Raw genomic sequence first — 19,430 nt, 5'->3', positions numbered from 1 at the left:
TCTATGAGCTACAGGAACATTGGTGTGGCCTAGTCAAGATTCTTAATCAGGGAATTTTGAATGATTCGGTGGATAGACCAAGGTGGAAGTGGACAAAAAATGGGCAGTTTACTGTTAAGAGCTTGTACAAGCAGTTGTGCAAGAATGGAATTGACATATCTTTCAAACACTTACGAAAAAGAAAGATTCCTTTGAAAACCAAAGTGTGGTTGTGGCTAATTTGGCACAATGCAATAGCTACAAAGAACAACCTGTTGAAGAGAAAGTGGACTGGAGACCCCCTTTGTCAATTTTGCTTTTCCCACGAATCCATTTTGCATTTTTTCTCTTGTCCTACAGCCAAATATATGTGCAGCATGGTGGAGACTGATGTTGGTACATAGACTCGTCCTGGGTCCTTTGCACAAATTTTTTGGTGGATGCCATAGTTCTCTCGGGCTAGCCGCAATGTTCAGCTTGCTGGCGTGGCTGCGATCTATTGGGCTATATGGAAAACGCGTAACAAAGCTTGCTTCGAGAAAAAAATCCTTAAAAATCCTATTGAACTTATTTGTCAATTTATGGCTTTTATGAAATATTGGGCAGGTTTACACTCTGCAGCTGATGCCTCGCAACTGCACCAAGGAGCAGATGATCTTCTCAGCCTTCCCATGGGTCTTGCTGCCAAAAGGGAAGATGTTGCTGGTAACACAAGTGGAGTGCCCCGTCTGGCTGATCGATTGGAGGGAGACATGGAAGTTGATGACGATCCTGAAGACGGAGATGACTTGGGGGCATGAGGTTCTTTGCATCATGGATGTTTTGTTTGCAGAAAATTGGCGGATCCCGATGACCTGGCCAAGGTTAAACTGGCAATCAAGTTTCTGTATATATTCCACCAGCTGATGTAATAGATCTTCTAGTTTCTTTCCGCCCAACACTAGCAGTAGCTTGCGGTGTCATCCAGTTAGCTTTTGTGGTAGTTTCTGGATAGCTTTTGCTCGTAGTTTTCTCGGTGTTGGCTGTACATATAGCAAAACCCTCTGACTCTATTTTCGTTATCGATGGGTAATGAAAATCGATCCTAGGTGGATCGCTTGGAAAAAAAACTTCCTCCTGCCTAAATATGTTGTATATAAGTTTTTGGTCAAAGTCAAACTTTGTAAAGTTTAATCATTTATATTGATAAAAATTTAAACATATACAACAAAAGAATAATATTTTTAGATTTTTTATGAAATATATTTTCATATTATATGCATTTGACATGGTAGATCTATTATTATCTATATTTTTTGTCAAAGTTTATACAATTTAACTTGCACGGAAAATTATGCGCAACATAAAATGTGTAATTAGTATCGTTCAATTCATATTGAAAAGCACTTTTTAATGATACTAATTTTATACAGACAATCTTTATTTATTTAAAGTAATTCTTGGTCAAACAAAAAACACGTAAAACGAGAACGCCTTATTCCTTGAAACGGAGATAGGGAGCCTTATTCCTTGAAATGTAGTAGTATAATGTTTTCATCCAACTCGTTGGTTTCCGTGTGAAATAGTGAGGGGAAAACCTACCAACAAAATTTTGGGCTAAATTCACTTATGATTTTCGGTAGAGAGCAAGATCGAAACATGGCAACTTTGGTTGAATATCTAGTCGCGTTTAGAAACACCGGGCGTGATAATTATGGACAAAACAATATAGTACTACCTAGGGTTTCAATTAATTGACGCACCAAACAGATAATCATCGTGCATGTGCAGGCCTCCCTCCGTGTCGATTAAATCCGACCAGAGAGAGTAGTACTCACCACAGTGTTGAACCTACCTTCAAATGCACAGGCGATATAATCTCGGTTTTTCCATTAAGTGATGATATGTGCCAGAATCATATGGTCCCAGTCTTTTTTCGATAATGGGAATATATTAATATCAGTAAGATATCAATTACACTCAGCATCTGCAACAATAAAATTTTAAGGGCAAGTCGAGACATCAAGGATGCACACAGCTAAAAACACAAAAAAAACAAAAATAAAACAAATCCCTACAAAAGTGATCAGCGACCTCCATCGGCAAATCTACTGTAGAGCACCAATCGTCAGGCTCACGATCAGTTTGGAAGCGGACAACGCCATGCCGAAACCCTGTGTGCATAGTGAGTTCTTAAGCGTCGTCTTCTCTGAATCCAAGATCTTCGCCTCCGCCGTCACTTAGTGTTCTCAAACTCGATATGAGCAATTGAGATACTCTAGCCTTGTTGCACATCTCCCATGATATACCGACCTCAGTCACCATGGTAATCCTAGTTTGACATGCCCGATGGTGCTAAAGAAAAGTGGGACCTTGCGCCACCTAGACCCGCATCAATCGTTGGCGCCATGCCGGAGGCCGGAGCCAAACAGATCGACTATGATACCAAAATCGGTGGTCACAGACTTTTGCTGATTGGCAACAAGAGAGTATGGTGCGCTAAACGCAGCAGGCTTGGTGCCAATCTCCAATTCTGCATTAATCACACCAGTTTACGGCTGAGTGTATGCGTGATTTATTACTTCTTGCTCCGTGCTCAGTTCAAATCGTATGGCTGCACACTACCAGAGAAAGAAAGAAGAAAGAGCTGACGGTACAATCTGTTGCTCCAACACTCTTCTGCGGTTGAGGATAAATGTTAACGTAGATCATCAACTCATTGTTTCCATGCACCTCAGGTGTGGGCAAAAACTTCCTCACCATATTTCTAACGTGTAGCTCTTTTAATGCATTAACTGCTAGTTGTTGCTAATTGTGAGGTTGGTGCGCGTGCCTCTATATACAACACTTGTAGGCATAGTAGATCCGGTGGCAAGTGAAGAAGATCAGGTGGTAAGAGTGAGATGAGGGCAAGAGCAGTGGACAATGCAGGCATGGGAGTGGGATGTATCGGTAAAGTTTTGGCTACACAGCGGGTTGGCCTCAAATGTCAATGTAGATGACACATGCTGAAAGAATACCCGCAAAGAACGAAATTGTGGTCTTCGACTTGAATGAAAATCTTTAGTTGTTGAGGAACTTGTAAATCTAGGGTTTACGATTAAGATCTGCTCAATTACCTACTTCATTTACTTTCTAGTGAAAGTTGACAGTAGAGTAGCTTGATCACATTCAGAAATACCCTCTAGACTCTGGAGTCATAGTTTCAGAAAAATACTTAGTCCTTTGGATTCCAATAGATCGTTTAAATAGACTGAATTAACTTTAACGGCATAAAGGGCTTGTGGAAGATCAGAGCACCTCTTATGTGGCTGATTCATAGACTTTCCCATGAAAGATAATTTGTTGCACTGAGGTTGGAAGACGTCTTCATAGTATGGATTTAAAAAAAAAACGGGGGCAAAAATTTTCTTATCCCAATCTATTAGTTAAGTAGGGAAGTTTTGCCAAGGATGTCTGAACCAACAAAAGAAATGTTACAAGGGATTGCTCTCCCGGTATTATTTCGTCCAATCGCTTAGCAACGGCGATAACCCACAAGCGGGCTTCCTTCTTAAATGTTTCTAAGATGACAACAGAGGGGATGCTTGTTTATTACGAAAAACTCTAGCATTTCTCTCGTTTCAAAATTTTCAAGTGACGAGCAAGGAAAGTAAAGCGACGGTCTTACGGTGAATGGAGGAAATTGCAGGTAACACCACTTGTTGGGGAAGATTTTGCACAGAACCACGACAATGCGCTTTTGTTGCACAAAACACCAGCTTTTGCCCGTCATAGTTTCACAAAACAGAAAACAAGTCATTAAAGATGTTTATGGGAATTTAGAGAGGTTGGAGTTGGACCCACTTTACAATGGCTGAAGTGCAAAACTGCCAAAGGGATAAGAATCCCCAATTTTTTTCTCCGTCCAAGATCGGCGTGGCCGCGTGGGCGGGTGCTGAGGTGCAGCAGGCAAGGCGGCATGCTGGCGTGCACCGCTGAGGCGCGCGGCCCCGAGCTGTTGGCGGCGACGGACGCGGGAGGAGCTGAGGGGGAATCGGATAGCGGCAGAGGAGCCTCGCCGCGCTGCAGGCCGAGCAACACCGAGTGCGGCCTCCCCTGCCTCGCCGCGCTGCAAGCCAAGATGGGCGCGGCCTCCCCCGCCTCGCCGCGGCACACGCCGTGGCAACCAAGCCCCTCGGGGCGCTCCCGGAGGACCTGCAGCCCGAAACGCCCCCGGACTTGCTGACTCAGTCGTCGCCGCTACTCCTCTCCCGAGCCAGCATCATGCACCCGTCGTGGTGGTCTCCAGATGGATGCGAGCGGCGGAGGAACTGACCCCATGGACAAGCTCTCGCGCCTAAACGGCCTCGAGCTGATGGCGCATGGCCCCAAGCTGAGTTCGCCCATGGATGGATCTTGGAGGTTCCCCGCAACCACTCCACGGGCCAAACCGCGGACACCGCCGGTTCAAGCTTCGCGTCGTACACATGGTATCTCTGTTTGGGCGATCAAATGAATAGAAGATAATGAAAATAGATACTGACGGGTAGGCCTATATGTCCAACTAACGGCGAGGCGACGGCCGTTAGGCCACATGACAATGGGCCGCAGAGGTTAAGCTGTTGCGATTAGCGCTATTTGTTGATGGCCGACCTAGAAATGATACTGACATGAAAAGTTAATAGAAAATGGTACTGATCCGTCGACTTCGCTCTAAATGTGGTAGTTTTTTATAATTTACTCGTAGTTTGAGGGTAGATGTTAGCGTGGCTCACCAGCTCATTTTCAATGCGGGCAACAGCTTGGTTTCCATCCAAAGGCGTCCTGTAGCTCTTGAATTGCATGCGTAATTGCAATGAGGCGTAGGTGCCTCTATATATAACACTCCTAGAAATCTTAGGCAAGTAAATCTGAGCTGAGAGAAAGAACAGTGCACACGGTGTAGATATGGGAGTGGGAGGTGTCGGTAAAGTTTTGACCACCCATCGGACATGTCTCGCTGGTTGGTATTGTGGACTTAGGCTGTAAGAACACCCTCGAACCGGCACTCTTTCATCCCTAGTTCCAGTGAAAAGTTGTGATCGCTAGCTTTTCTCTCATCAAACTACAAAATACACCTGTAGGATCTTGCTGTGAAATAGAAAACCTCGTGTATCCAGTCAATGATGCGCCAGAGTGAATCAACGCAGTTTCCCACACATACGTGGGGGTACCGGGCTTATCTCCATGCTATACCTATGTTTGAGATCCGTGATGTGAACTTTGCACACACAACCTTGCACATGTATACTTTCACTTCCCTAGTCCCCTATAGGCAGCGAACAGGACCTTGTCCAGTTTCACAGTTCACACAAACCATCCCCGGCCTCCTCTTTTCTCACTCTTACTTAGAGCATCTCCACTCGCCCTTCCCGTATGGCGTTCAACGTGATCGTTTTAGGGACTGTGTGGGGGCGTAGGCCTGAAATCCAAAATAGGGACTTGCCGCCCAGCCTTGCACCCCATAGGAACCTCCAATATAATTTCATATATAATTTAAATGTAAACAATAAATAAACTATGATAATTTATTACAACTTAAAAAATGTTGGACATAATTCAACAAGTTCAACATAGCTCACAAATAATTTAGGTTCATCAAATCACACAAATTTATAAGTTTAAATCACAATGGCAAACAAATAAATAAATTAGACGGTGCCTTTGAGAATCCAGAAATGCTCCACCATATCATCTTGCAGTTGGTGATGAGTGTTGGAGTCTCAAACTTTTGACGCCTGGTGAGAAAAGCAGCAAATGTGAGAGGCACATTGTGATCAACATCTGCAAGAGGACCCACCCGTTCATATGGTTCAGTGTCAAACATTGGTAGTTCCCGCTCGCTCTCGATGATCATGTTGTGCAGTATGACACAAGCAGTCATAACCTCCCACATCTGCTCTTTGGAACATGTAAGAGCATGGTATCGAACAATCGCAAAGCGAGCTTGCAATATACCAAATGCTCTCTCCACATCCTTTCTAGCAGCCTCCTGCATTTGAGCAAACCAAGCTTTCTTCCCTCTAGGTACATGGTTCAAGATTGTCTTCACAAATGTTGACCATCTTGGATAGATGCCATATGCAAGATATTAGTCATTTTCATACTGCTGGCCAATGATCTCAAACGGCACCGGAGGGGCATTGCCTTCAACAAGCTTCTGGAACACATCAGAGCACTGCAGCACATTGATATTATTGTGTGATCCTGCCATGCCGAAGAACGCATGCCAAATCCACAGGTCCTAGTCAACCACTACCCCAAGCACCACACCGCATGCACCCTTGTGTCCCTTATACATGCCCTTGTGTGCAAATGGATAGTTCTTCCATGCCAAGTGCATACAGTCGATGCTGCCAAACATCCCAGGAAAACCTCTCTCTGCATTTTGTGCCAAGATCCGAGCTGTGTCTGCCACATTTGGTGTGCGTAGATAGGTCTTTCCAAACACCGCCAAAATTGCTCTGCATAATCAGTACATGCAATCAATGGTCGTGAACTCTGCCATGCACAGATATTCATCATGTGTATAACCAACAATTCCATAGGCAAGCATACGAAGAGCCACCGTGCATTTCTAAATTGTCGAGAAACCAAGCTCGTCGACGACGTCTCTCTTCAATTTGAAGTAGTCGATCTCCCTCAAATTATCTACTATTTTCAGGAAGAGCTTCCTACCCATCCGGAAACGATGGAGAAATATGGCATCACCATGCAATGGATCGTTGGCGAAGTAGTCGGTGTAGAGCATGCAGTAGCCTTCCATCCTCTGCCTTGGCTTGCTCTTTCGCCACCCCGGCAGGGAGTCACCAATGATCGGCTTGTCCTCCTCAGCGATCATGGCCAATAGGCAGATGAGGATATCCAGATGTTCATCGTCTCTAGCGGCATCCCTGGTAGCATCCGCGACAGCAAGCTCCTCGTCCATGAGCGTGGACATGACGTCCTCGTTTTTCAGAGTCCATCACATTGGAAAATAGCCGAACACCTCGCGTGCAATGTGGGAGCGTGGTGGGGATGGAGGTAGCAGTGGTGGCGGGAGCGGGTGAACGACGACGGTGGGAAGGGGCAGCGAGGTGGCGAGGGTTGCGGCAGATTGTATGCGGCGGTGGAGTGGGTTCCTACCAACAACAATTGACCGTCGTGGCGAGGGGTGGTTGCGGCAGCGACATCGGGGATGGGAGGTGGTCGCGAGGCGAAGGAGGAAAATATTTGTGTTTTTGTCGTCGACAGGGCTGGCCCGTGATGCGTTGCAAACGTATCTATAATTTTTGATGCTCCATACTTGTTTTACACCAATTTCTATACGGTTTGTTTACACTTTGTTTCACTTTTATACATTTTCCGACACTAACCTAATGATAAGATGCCACAGTGCTAGTTCCCTATCTGTTGTTTTGTACTTTAGAAAAGTTGTACAGGAAATATTCTCGGAATTGGACGAAACAAAAGCCGAAGTGCCTATTTTATTGAAACAAAGACGGAGTCCAGAGGAGAGACGGAGGGGCGCCACGGGGCGGCCAGACCAACCCTAGGCGCGGCCCCACCATTTGCCGCGCCAAGTGGTGGTGTGGGCCCCTGAGGCCTCCACTGACCTCGCCCTTCCGCCTATTTATTCAAGATCTCGGAAAAACCCTAAACACCCTAGCCTCCATCCATGAAAAGTTATGCCATGGCCGCCAACGCTGACCCTAACTCGGGAGGGTTCTGAAGCTCTTCTCGGCACCCTGCTGGAGAGGTAGATCATCACCGAAGGGCTCTACATCGCCATGAACGCCTCCGAAGTGATGCGTGAGTATTTCATCCCTGGACTATGGGTCCATAGCAGTAGCTAGATGGTTGTCTTCTCCAATTTGTGCATCATGTTTAGATCTTGTGAGCTGCCTATCATGATCAAGATAATCATTATGTAATACTACATGTTGTGTTTGCTAGGATTCGATGAATATGGAATACTATGTTGAGATCGATTATATATTTGGCATATGTTATTTGTGATCTTGCATGCTCTTCGTTGCTAGTGAGTGAATAGCATAAAACCACCACTTTGATGGTGAAATTTACCATATACCACCAATTTACGTTTGCGCGACAAAAAACCACCAGATTTTTCTCAATTTTTTGCGGAATGCGCTAAATACGAATTGAACGCGAATTGACAGGAAATCTAACCAGTTGGGTCTACTAGTCAGGGCTGAAGTGGCATAATTTGGTGATGTGGACTGAGTCCCACATGTCAGCTCAATTAAAAAAATCTTAAAATCCTAAAAAAACAAATGTGAGAATAAATTAAAAGAAACTGGCCCCTACCGCTCAACTCCGGTGAGGCTCCGGCGGCGCGCGGCTGCGGAGCAAGGGCCGGCGGCGTGCAGCTGCGAAGCAGTGGCCGGTGGCGCGAGCGGAGCAGGCGACAGTGCTGCTCGGGCATGGCGGCGCGGCCGCTGCGGGGCGACGGCTGGTGCTACGAGGGGACTGCGCGGCGCTGGCGCTACGAGGCGGCAGCGATGGTCAAGCACGGCGGCGCGGTCGCTGCTGGGGCGGCAGCGGTGGTCAAGCACGGAGGTGTGGCGGCGCGAACGCTGCAGGGGCGGCGGTTAAGCACGGCGGCGCGGCGCTGCAGGGGGCGGGCAGCAGACGGCCGCGAGCGGGTGGGCGGGCGGCAGCCCCCGGCGGGAAAAGGAATAAAAGGAAGAAAATGAGGCGGGGAGGGAGGGGGCGTGGCGGTGAGCTGAGCCGGCCTGGGCGGAGAAGCTCCCGGCGGCGGCCTGGCCGGAGAAGCTCGCGGCGGCGGCGTGAAGAGGACGGTCGGGTTGGGACGGCAAGGAGATGATCTCTCCGTTTTTTTTATTTTACATACTTCTATTTTTTAATGTTGCCTGGTGGGACCAAGATCCACGCCAGCATGTTCACTAACTGTGATGCCACCTCAGCCCTGACTAGTTAGATTTCGTGTCAATTCGCGTTCAATTCGAGTTTAGCGTATTCCGCAAAAAACTGAGCAAAATCTGGTGGCTTTTTGTCGCGCAAACGTAAAGTGGTGGTATATGGTAAATTTCACCATCAAAGTGGTGGTTTTATGCTATTCACTTGTTGCTAATAGATGCTCTGGCCAAGTATGTGCTTGTGACTCCAAGAGGGAGTATTTATGCTCGATAGTGGGTTCATGCCTCTAGTTTTCTAGAAGAGTGACAATAACTTCTAAGGTAGATGTGTTGTTGCTACTAGCTAGGAAGAAAACAACAATGTTTTATCTAAGGGTAATTCTATTTTTTACTTTACACACATTGTTTAATGCGATAATCTGTTGCTTGCAACATAATACTGGAAGGGGTTCGAATGATAATCGGAAGGTGGATTATTTGTCATAGACGCGGTTGGATTACGGTCTATGTATTATATTGTAATGCCCAAACGAATCTTATAGTAATCATCTTGTCATGTATGGTCTTTATTCTGCCAATTGCCCAGCTGTAATTTGTTCACCCACCATGTTATTTATCTTTATGGAGAGACACCTCTAGTGAACTGTGGACCCCGTTCCTTTGTTTTCATTGATACAATCATCTTGTTCCGTTTACTTACTGCAAGCACCGTTCTCTTTAATTCCACTGCAAACAAACATCTCTTTCCACACTATATGGTTAATCCTTTGTTTTCAGCAAAACCGGTGAGATTGACAACCTCACTGTAATGTTGTGGCAAAGTATTTTGGTTGTGTTCTGTACAAGTTCCACGTTGTTGCTGACGCCGGTAGTGCGCCTTGCTAATAGTCAGCTAGCAACACCTTCAGAAGTCACGCTTTTCTTCTACTGGTCGATTAAACCTTAGTTTCTTATTGAGGGAAAACTTGCAACTATGTTCATCATACCTTCATCTTGGGGCTCCCCAACGGTGTGCAATCTGCACTCATCAAGCTACTTTTGCGGGCGCCGTTGCCGGGGAGAAAGAAGATTTCTGCAAGTAGAGTCTCTCATCTCCAATCTCTTTACTTTGTTATAGTTTTGCTTAGTTTATTTTACTTTGTCTTGTTTGCTTCATTATATCAAAAACACACACAAAATTAGTTTCTTTTATAGTTGTTATTTTGTTGCTTTATTTTTAGCTCATTATGTTGATACTTAAGTACGTTATGAAAGACCTATCGATAGGTAGTGGTTCTATAATTGGGAGAGATAACATTGAATAATTTTTTAATGATGTTAGTAAGCACAAAGATATTGAGGAAAGATCCTTAGGAGAACTTGCTCCTAATTATGAAACTGCTGTATCTTATTTAGTTAAAATTTTGGAAGCTAGGTTTGTTAACCTTAACCCCATAATGCAGCAAATGTTTCTTAAACTACACGAAGCTGAGGATGATGAAAAGAAAGATTTTATCCTAAAAACTTTGCTTAAAGAATTTAAAGATGTTCTTATAGAAGCTAGGAAAATCTTTGATAGGATTAAGATGCTAGGCTCATGTGTAGATGTTATTGGTACACTTGGAAAGATAGACAAAACCGAACCTGATAAAGAGGAATTCAAAATACCAATACCTTTCAAACTAGTAGGAATGCATGAAGTCTTAGAAAAGAATTTTGATATGATTGTTCCTGAAAACCATTTGATGAAAGTAGTGAATCCAAAATTGTTGAGAGAGTGTCTTCTAAAACTTATATTGATAAAATACAAGTCCTTGTTGAAAAGACTTCTGGCATTGATCTTGATGCTTCTTCACTTGATAATACTTGATGCTAGCTCTTTTTCTACGCCTAGTTGAAAGGCGTTAAAAAAATCACTCTTGGGAGATAACCCATGTTTATTTATGTAATTTTTCTTTTGTTGAGTCTTGGAAGTTATTACCTCTGTAATAACCTCTTCTTATCATTTTTATTTCGTTTTTGTGCCAAAAAATAGTCTCTAATAGGAAGAAAGTAAGATTTGAGGAAGTTGCTGTCCAGAAACATTATGTGATGTCCCCATAAAAATCGTATTCCCGGCCACAACGTAATTTTGAGCTGCCAATTTTTGAACGAAATTCGTGAGGATCTTGTTCTTCTGAATGGTGTGTGATTGTATGTAAGATGCTATGGCATGATAATCTTATGCAATTTGTATTGTGGTAAGAATATGGAACTATGATTTGTGAAACCACCCATTTCAAAAAAAAATGTGATTTGTGCAACTAAACAATGATTCGTGTTTCCATGTGTCCAATTTGAGCTGGAAGCAGACAACCAAACTATGGGCCTTCACTTTCCTATCTGGTGCAGAAATGTGTAGCCCAGGCTACCAAACAACATACCGTTTCTGGCACGTGGCCCGTCTGGAACACACGCACAGAAAAGTTCTTCCGACTGGCGCATCGCAGTGGTGCAAGAATTCAGCCTAGGCTACCAAACGGGGCCTAAGTATTATGTTCGCACCCCCAAAATAGGTAACTAAAAAAATGTATCAGATAACATAACAGCTGTCACTCGCGTCGGAAAGGAGTGACACCACCACAAGTTTAGAAATCCTAATAATCTCACACTCGTCCTCGTCAACATATTAACATGTCGAACAACAAAACGGAGCATGCCTCTAAACCCTATAGTGTTTCATCCAAATTGTTGTTTCCTGTGTGTTCAACAGTGGCAGGAAAACCAACCAACAAAATTTTTAAATTCATGATTTTCCTAAGATGCAGCAGTGGTTCCCAACTGTGGTTGAATGTCTAGTCGCGTTTGGAAACACTGGGCGTGATGATTCAGTATAGTAATAGTAGTGTTCACCATAGTGTTGGACCTGCCTTCAAATGCACAGGCCATATAATCTCGATTTTTTCACCAAGTGATGGGATGTGCCAGAATCATATTGTCTTGCTGACCGGGAACAAAAGAGCGTGGTGCGTTTGAACTTGGTGCCGATATACAATTCACCATCAATCACACGACTTTACCGATGAGTCTATGTGTGATTTATTACTTCTTGCTCCTTGCATAGTTCAAAAATCGTATGGTTTCCCTTGCTACAACACTCTTTTGTTGTTGAGGGTAGAATCAACTCGTTGTTTCCATCCATCAGATCCTTGCCATCTTCTAACATGTACTTCCTCCAATCTATAATAGATGTCGGGCTTTAGTTTAATTTAGTAGTCCATCGGAGTATGAACTAAAGCTCGACAGTTAGTTTAATTCACTTGCCTTCAGAGTATGAACTAAAGCTCGGCGCTTAGTATGGATCAAATGCAGTAGTATATGGAGTGGCTCTTTCAATGCATTAACTGCCACTTATTGCTACTCCAAAGGCAAGTGAAGAAGATGAAGCGGTAAGGGTGAGATCAGGGCAAGGTTGGTGTAGCGTGTCTTTATATATACAACACTTGTAGGCATACTAGATCCAAAGGCAAGTAAAGAAGATGATGGGGCGGTAAGGGTGAGATGAGGCCAGGAGCAGTGGACAATGAAGGCATGGGAGTTGGATGTATCAGTAAAATTTTGGTCACACAGAAGGATGGCTTCACATGTCAAGGTAGATGACACATGCTGAAAGAGTACCCACAAAGCACAAGATTGTGCCCCCCGACTTGGATGACAATCTATAGTCGTCGCTGGACTTTTAAGTTCAGGGTTTACGATTATGTTTTGCTTAATTAGCTACTTAGTTACCTTTGTAGCGAAACTAGATAGTATAGTCCTTTGGAGTTTGGACTCCATTCTGCAATGCAGCTGCTGAAAGAATCATTCAGTCACATTCTGCCACCACAACAGGCGACAGCAGCATCGTGACAACCACGAGGTCCAGGACATCGTAGGTTAATGACTAAGTTTACAGCATGCTGAAAAGCAAGTAAACAAGGTATCAGAGAACAGTTGTCACTGGCGTCAGAGCAGAGTTTACACCACCAGAAGATAGGAAAACCTAATAATCTCTCACGTTCTCAACAGATTAACAGGCGGAACAACAAAACCAAGTACGTCACTAAACCCTAGTGTTTTTGATGCCATAACTAGTAACCATAGTTTGGCGGGTAGTGCGCGCCATAGCTTCCTCCATTGTGAGGGGCAGGACCTGCACTGCCTGGAGGGGATCCATACGACGGTCCTCCATACTGCGGGTATGAGTTGTAGCTCGAGTCAAGTGGTTGGGAGGGAGCAGGACCAGGTGGAGGAACTTGCGGAGAAGCTTCAGCCATGAAATTCTGCAAGGAAAGGATGGGGATGATCGATTAGAAAGAAGACATAACAACTTCTGCAATGAGACAATTAAAAGTTGGATGACAGAAATTGGTTATGTACTTATGTTACAATATATATGATATTATTGGCTGGATTTTCTTGTAGAATGGGACGATTCAGTGGCAGTACTGTAGCTTCCAAAATAGTAATTTCAACCATGGAAAATAAGCCATGTATCCACCTAAACACAGATTCAAGTGCAACAAGGATTTTCCTCTTCAATGTGTGCAACATATTCCATGCACATCTCAAGCGTATGGATACTTTCGATTATGTCTATGTATATTGAACATCCTACAGGAATTGACCACTATGGAATATGGATGCAATCGTGCACTCGTGGTGCTCCAACGTTCAATCCAATCAAACTAGTTGGCACGGCAGGTGGTCTAGGTTAAATACATTGCTAAATATATCACGATGACAATGTGAGAACTAAACTAGAAACAGATCCTCACCACATCACACCTGTATTTTTTAGCCTGAATGCAGATGATGAATGCACCTGGAAACTGATGCAATCTTAAGAGAACAAATGGAAATACCTTGATCAGCTGCTGAGCAGTCTGAACTTGTGAAGCGCTCCCTACAATCTCAACCGTCATCTCTCCAGGAACACCTTCTTGAATACTTACTGTTGCACCACTATGCTTGCGGATGTAGCTAATATTGGCACCAGCAGACCCAATCACAGCATCAACATAGGAAAGAGGAACTTGCATCTTTTGGGCAATCTGTCAATAAAACCAAACAAAAATGGGAGAAAACAAGTGTAAGCGATAGAATTAATAGGCGTGCAAACACCTCATGTTTTCATAATGGTCAAATTTATAGCAACTAACTTGAGAAGACCCATGTGGTAGGTGTTGATTTCCTGAGGGAGGAGCGCCAGTTGGATGTGCATCACGTCCATATGAAGAAATCCCGTAGTGTGGTTGCTTTTCCACAGGGTGTGCATCAGGAGGAGGATAATAGTTATCTTGTGGTCTTGGAGGCATAAAATGTTGATTCCCGCCATAACCAGGAGGGCCGCTGGGCGGAATGTTTGGTGGATGACTCCAGGGTGGAGGAGGACCCCACTGCTGAGGCGCAGGCATAGGTTGCTCTCTGGGCACATTGTGCACTTTCATCTGTCAAGAAGACAAGTTATGCTTATCGGATACTGCATCCAAGCAAAACAATAAACTGCATAACAGAATTCACTTACCTGCATTTCAAACAGAGGGAGAACACTACGGTCAACAAGAAATTTTCTCAAATGGTTTGCAATCAGTTCCACTGCTTTGTGAACATCATTGGGTTCACCTTGTATCTCGACAACTCTGTCATCATTTAATGCCACAGGTGGCACATTCTCTGTGAAGGAGAAAATGTCAAATATGTGACGGCTTTTAATATGCATCATGAGCACGTACATGCGAAACTAAAGCCTCATAAATTTTCAGTACAATTGATCAGCCATGATCTAGCAAGCCAAGCAGAAAGGTGCATACAGAAACAATGCTAGAATTATCACGCCGCCAAGCCAAGGGAGATGGCAAATGTTAGGTACAATCTTGCATGTATCTTAAATATCAGATTCTAGCATCTATCACCCAGCAGTTGTTGTACTTGCTATGCAATATGCATGCATGTCCGACAATTCCATAATTTTCAAACGTTTTTAGCAAATAAGAAAATGGTTGATTCACAAAGTACGCTAATCATAAACCATGAGCATTACCAGCTTATAGTACATTGCAATTTTCTATGTTCACAATTCAATCAACAAATAAACTAGGTAGCATTTGGAAGTACACATGATTCCTACATAGGGCATTAATCACCTGATTCATACCCAAAAAAAAAAACATGCAAGACAAGTCACAATGTATACAGCTAATTAGTTTGATGACACAAACTGCATATTGTGTATAGCCAGTAAAACTAGAAAGGAAAATTAATGGATCTAGCATGGCCTAGTAGAGGAGAAGCAAGGAGCTACAATTTGGTGGAAATATGGACAAACATTGTCAAACTGAGACAACAACGCAGGGGAAATATGAATCTTACCAAGAATGCGGAGAGCACATTTTGAAGCATCCTGTATGGATTTAATGGTTGCCCCTTGTTTGCCAATCAGGCTGCCAGCTTGGGAAGCTGGCACAAGTAGCCGTGTTGGCCCTACAGGACCAGCACCTCGCTGAGGCTGCTCAGATTCACCATCTAAACCATCTGTTATTCTATTATGTACTCTCAGCAAACCATCAACAGCTGGAGGAACCAGTGCATCCGGTTCATCCTTTGCCGAAATCATTACCTTTAAACAAGAAAAGATTGTCGAGATGTCAGCAAGGAGGCACACAAATATTTTGCATACAGATGGATAATACAGGAAAACACTAATTAGTAGCAATATGCACAAGCATTGAGGAGACATGCCATAGCAAGGATAGAACGTATATTACCATCCTACATTAGTTCAATGAAATGAATACACCTGCTACCCCAAGAACAAAATAATCAAAATGATGCATGCTGCTAAAAAAAAATGAAGGGCAACCACATCTGTAAACCTCCTACATCTGATTCAGCCAACACAAAAACAGCTTATGTTCAGTAGGCAGGTTTCCGAATATCTATCATTTCCTACTTTAGCAAAATTTATCAAAGATAGATTAATTAGGGCATATTTGGTCCATTGCTGTGATCCACTGTGGAATGCAATTATGGTTACTCTTTCTGGTAAAACTTATGTTACATTTTTCAAATTAGTCAACAAATGCAAACGCATGAGTTTACATTGTGAGTGCATATCCTCAAAATTGTAAATAAGATCATGACATCTGATGGTGAAGTTGTTATGCAGAGATACAGAATAACTGAGTGTTGCTTCAACCATTAAGGAGCAACATACATATAAATTCCCAGAAATTTTTTCACCCAACTGGATAGATTTTCTTATCATTACTGTTATATTTGTTAACCGGCAATGATTTGAATTACTTGCATATTGCAGAAAATGTACCGCATGGCATGTTACTTGCTGTTGATGGGCATGCACTTATATAATTTCAATTTTTAAGATATGGTTATTTTCTGAAAGAACCATCTAGGGCTGACGAAATTGTTAGGGATTAAGCTATTTTGCCCCCGTAAAATTTTGCCAACTGAATTCCTTTGGCAAAACAATCAAATGGGTCATGGAATTACCAGCCAATATGTGGAGCTTCTTGACAGTCATCTTCATCCAATACTCAAAAGACTTAAAATCGTATTTGCAGCAGAGGAGCACAAAACTGAACTCTGGTAACCATGACTGCATCTATTTTGGATACGAAAAAGGGATTTGACTTGAGGCCTTAGACTGCAGTGAAAACCTGCAAAGATTAGTTTGTTACTGTTATCGCCACTATTAAGTCTTCCACTTAAGTGTCATTCAATAGTTTGCTCTTTTTTAGTAGTAGAGGTTCTTTACTTGTGCAGAAATTTCTATGAATAGTAGCATGAGTATGGATTATGTTGCACTGTTATAGACAACAATTTGGTAGCATGAGTATGGATTATAGATTTGCATCAGTATTCAAGCTGATAACTGATCAGCTCTTTTTGTAGCATGAACCAGAAACAATCCACAAGCTTCATGACTAAATCTAAGAGCTTGCTAGGATTGGCATTATAATTTACACATAATGTTTGCACGTTGGCCCAAAACAGTGCTACCATATGACCAATCACTATTTTTTCTAGTATTTCTGAGTGCAACAATTACTTGATCTATGTAGAGAACCAGCTGCTTCCTAAATAATTAAGCCTTAGTTAGTATAAAAGCAACATCAAAATATTATGTTGCTCCTTGCTGCAACAAAGGCATATAGCTGTTCCATTTTAGCAAGTGATTCTTATTGCATAAATTTTCATTATCCTTATCATATATAAAAGGTTTGATATGATATATTTGATGCCCCAACCTTATGAATTATGAACCTCCATCAGATTTAACAGTATACCCCAGATTCACCAGTCTAACTATCTTTAATCATTCATAAGAATCTGAACAAAATTGCATCTCTTCAGAACTCAAGAAAAGTAGGCATTCCTAGTTGAACACTTGGTTCCTATTTCCTAAATAGAGCACCATCGATCTTAACTACTCCCTCCGTCCATAAATAGATGCCAAAGATTTATTCAAATTCGGATGTATCTATACACTAAATCGTGACTAGATTCATTCAAATTTAGACAAACTTTTGGCATCTATTTATGGACAGAGGTAGTACAAATGTGGCATTGTCAAAAAAGTATTAAATTTCAGAAACCAGTTCATATTTCATGTCTAAGATTTTCATAAAGTTCACGAGACTTATAATGACTTTAATCTGTCAATTACTATAGACATCTACTAATCAACTAAATTATAGTGCATTGAGGGTATGTTCAATTCTAGCACAAGCTTGCCCTGGCAGATACTTGGCTACGAAAACAAAATTGTTCAGGTTTTGGTTGCTTATAAGTTGGCCAACATTAGCAAGAAAAATGGACTAGAGTGGGTAAAGAGCCATTGGCATGCCAATAAAACTGGCGACCATAAGACCATTTTTGAGTCATGACTAGAAAGTTTGTAATGTGAGCTTTCACCACCATCCAAACATACCGCAGGACAAGGCACAGAAACGTTTTCTGAAAAACCAGTGAGAAGGCAACCACAAAAACATAATACAGTTGTAAGGTGATGTACAGTCCTATAGCTATCCATAAATGAAAGCCATCCTTTTTTTTAGTCAATATAAATGAAAGACTCCTAGGCTCCTAGCACATTGATCCTTCAAGATAGCCACAAAAACAAGTAACCTTATACTGCAAGCACATATACCTAAAGAGATCAATAAATACCTAGCACATTCATTTTAGAAGACAGCCACAACAATGAAAAATATTTACCAACATACTACGAAATCATATACATGCATGGTTCTCCTAAAGCAACTATAAACCAAAAAGAATTACTCGTAAAAAGGAACAGGTTAGACTTGGCTTTGGACATGTACTAAGGATGCCTACAAGGCCACAGCTACTTCGGACATCACAAACATTTTTATGATGATAACAACTCAACATGGTGCAAGTGGGTAAACAACTTACAGTCCTTTCCGGAACACCTGGCGGGCCATCAAGGATCTTGATGCGAGCTCTGGACTCCTCACACATCCTCTTGATAAACTCCCCCTTGCGGCCAATGACAGCGCCCACCTTCTGTGCAGGAACCAGCACGCGGAACACGCTCTCCCCAGGCCACCCCGGCCACTTCTTCTCCTCCATCTCCACATCGGCCAGCTGCTCGGCCTCAGCAACAACGTTTGCTGCCTCTTCGAGTGAAGCCTGGTCCTCTGTATTCCCATCGTTCACATCTGCCTGCGCCTCCTCAGTCAGGTCCCCAGACTCTTCGTTGGTCTGGCCTTTGAGTTCCTCGTCGGATGGCATCTCCGGTTCTTCCTGCGCATCGGTAGCAGGATTGGCTTGCTCGTCAGAGGCGATGCCAGCTGGGATCTCGCTCATCTCGTGCTCGGCAGCAGAAGCCCCGTCCATGTTCCCTGGGAGCACTGCGCACACAACAACAACAACAAAATATCGTCAGCCGAAACCAAGTAGCAGTAGCATAAATCCTCTGCTGCATGGACCCCCGAGACGCTAGCCGCAGTGTGCAAAACCTAAAAGTGTATCATGAGATTACCAACTGAACCGACCAAATCCTGCTCCAGACCAAGCAACACACACAACACCGCGGATCCACGGGAAACCCTAGCGCGTCGCCGAGCAGCGCCGCCGAGAGCGCACGACCTCCCTAACCCTAAATCCCCGAGCACTGCAGCCACGAAACCCCGAATAGCGCGTCCGGACCGGAAGCAGCCCGCTACGCCAGCACGAGCACGGGGATACAGTCCCCGTCCCCGCCGCCAGCGAGCTCTTCGCCCCGCGAGCAAGCTACAGAGTTACGGGTGGAGGAGACAGCGAGCGTAGAGCGCGAACCTTGTAGGGACGCAGAGGCAGGCCTCGCCGGAGAGGAAGCGCCGCCGCCGCCGCCGGAGAGGGTTTTGACGGGAGGGAGCACGGGAGAGGATTTGGGAGCGCGTGTGGTGCGCCCGTGCCCGTGCGTCTTCTCTTCTTAACTCATCGAGCTCGCTCCGGTCGGACGGCCGGCCCATGCAAGTTCGTATGGGCCGCAATTCTCTCTGGGCCGTGGTCCCCACGATTCCGATAGCGCCCGAGTAGTTT

At 43.8% G+C, this 19,430-nt stretch overlaps 1 protein-coding gene across 1 annotated transcript; it reads right to left on the bottom strand.

The window, feature by feature from the left end:
• Window positions 1–12,751: 12,751 nt before the first annotated feature.
• Window positions 12,752–19,340, bottom strand: LOC127298836 (flowering locus K homology domain). Its single transcript, XM_051328696.2, has 7 exons — window positions 19,185–19,340; window positions 18,300–18,757; window positions 15,231–15,477; window positions 14,386–14,534; window positions 14,021–14,308; window positions 13,724–13,912; window positions 12,752–13,141 (listed from the first exon to the last, which is right to left on the bottom strand). Exons 2-7 carry the CDS (start codon window positions 18,741–18,743, stop codon window positions 12,950–12,952), a joined length of 1,509 nt encoding a protein of 502 aa, XP_051184656.1. The 5' UTR covers window positions 18,744–18,757; window positions 19,185–19,340; the 3' UTR covers window positions 12,752–12,949.
• Between the last annotated feature and the right edge of the window lie 90 nt (window positions 19,341–19,430).

The sequence above is a fragment of the Lolium perenne genome, chromosome 5, assembly GCF_019359855.2.
Source record: "Lolium perenne isolate Kyuss_39 chromosome 5, Kyuss_2.0, whole genome shotgun sequence".
NCBI classification, from domain to species: domain Eukaryota; kingdom Viridiplantae; phylum Streptophyta; class Magnoliopsida; order Poales; family Poaceae; genus Lolium; species Lolium perenne.
Note: the sequence above shows the minus strand (reverse complement) of the source record. Positions and strands in the feature narration are given on the sequence as shown.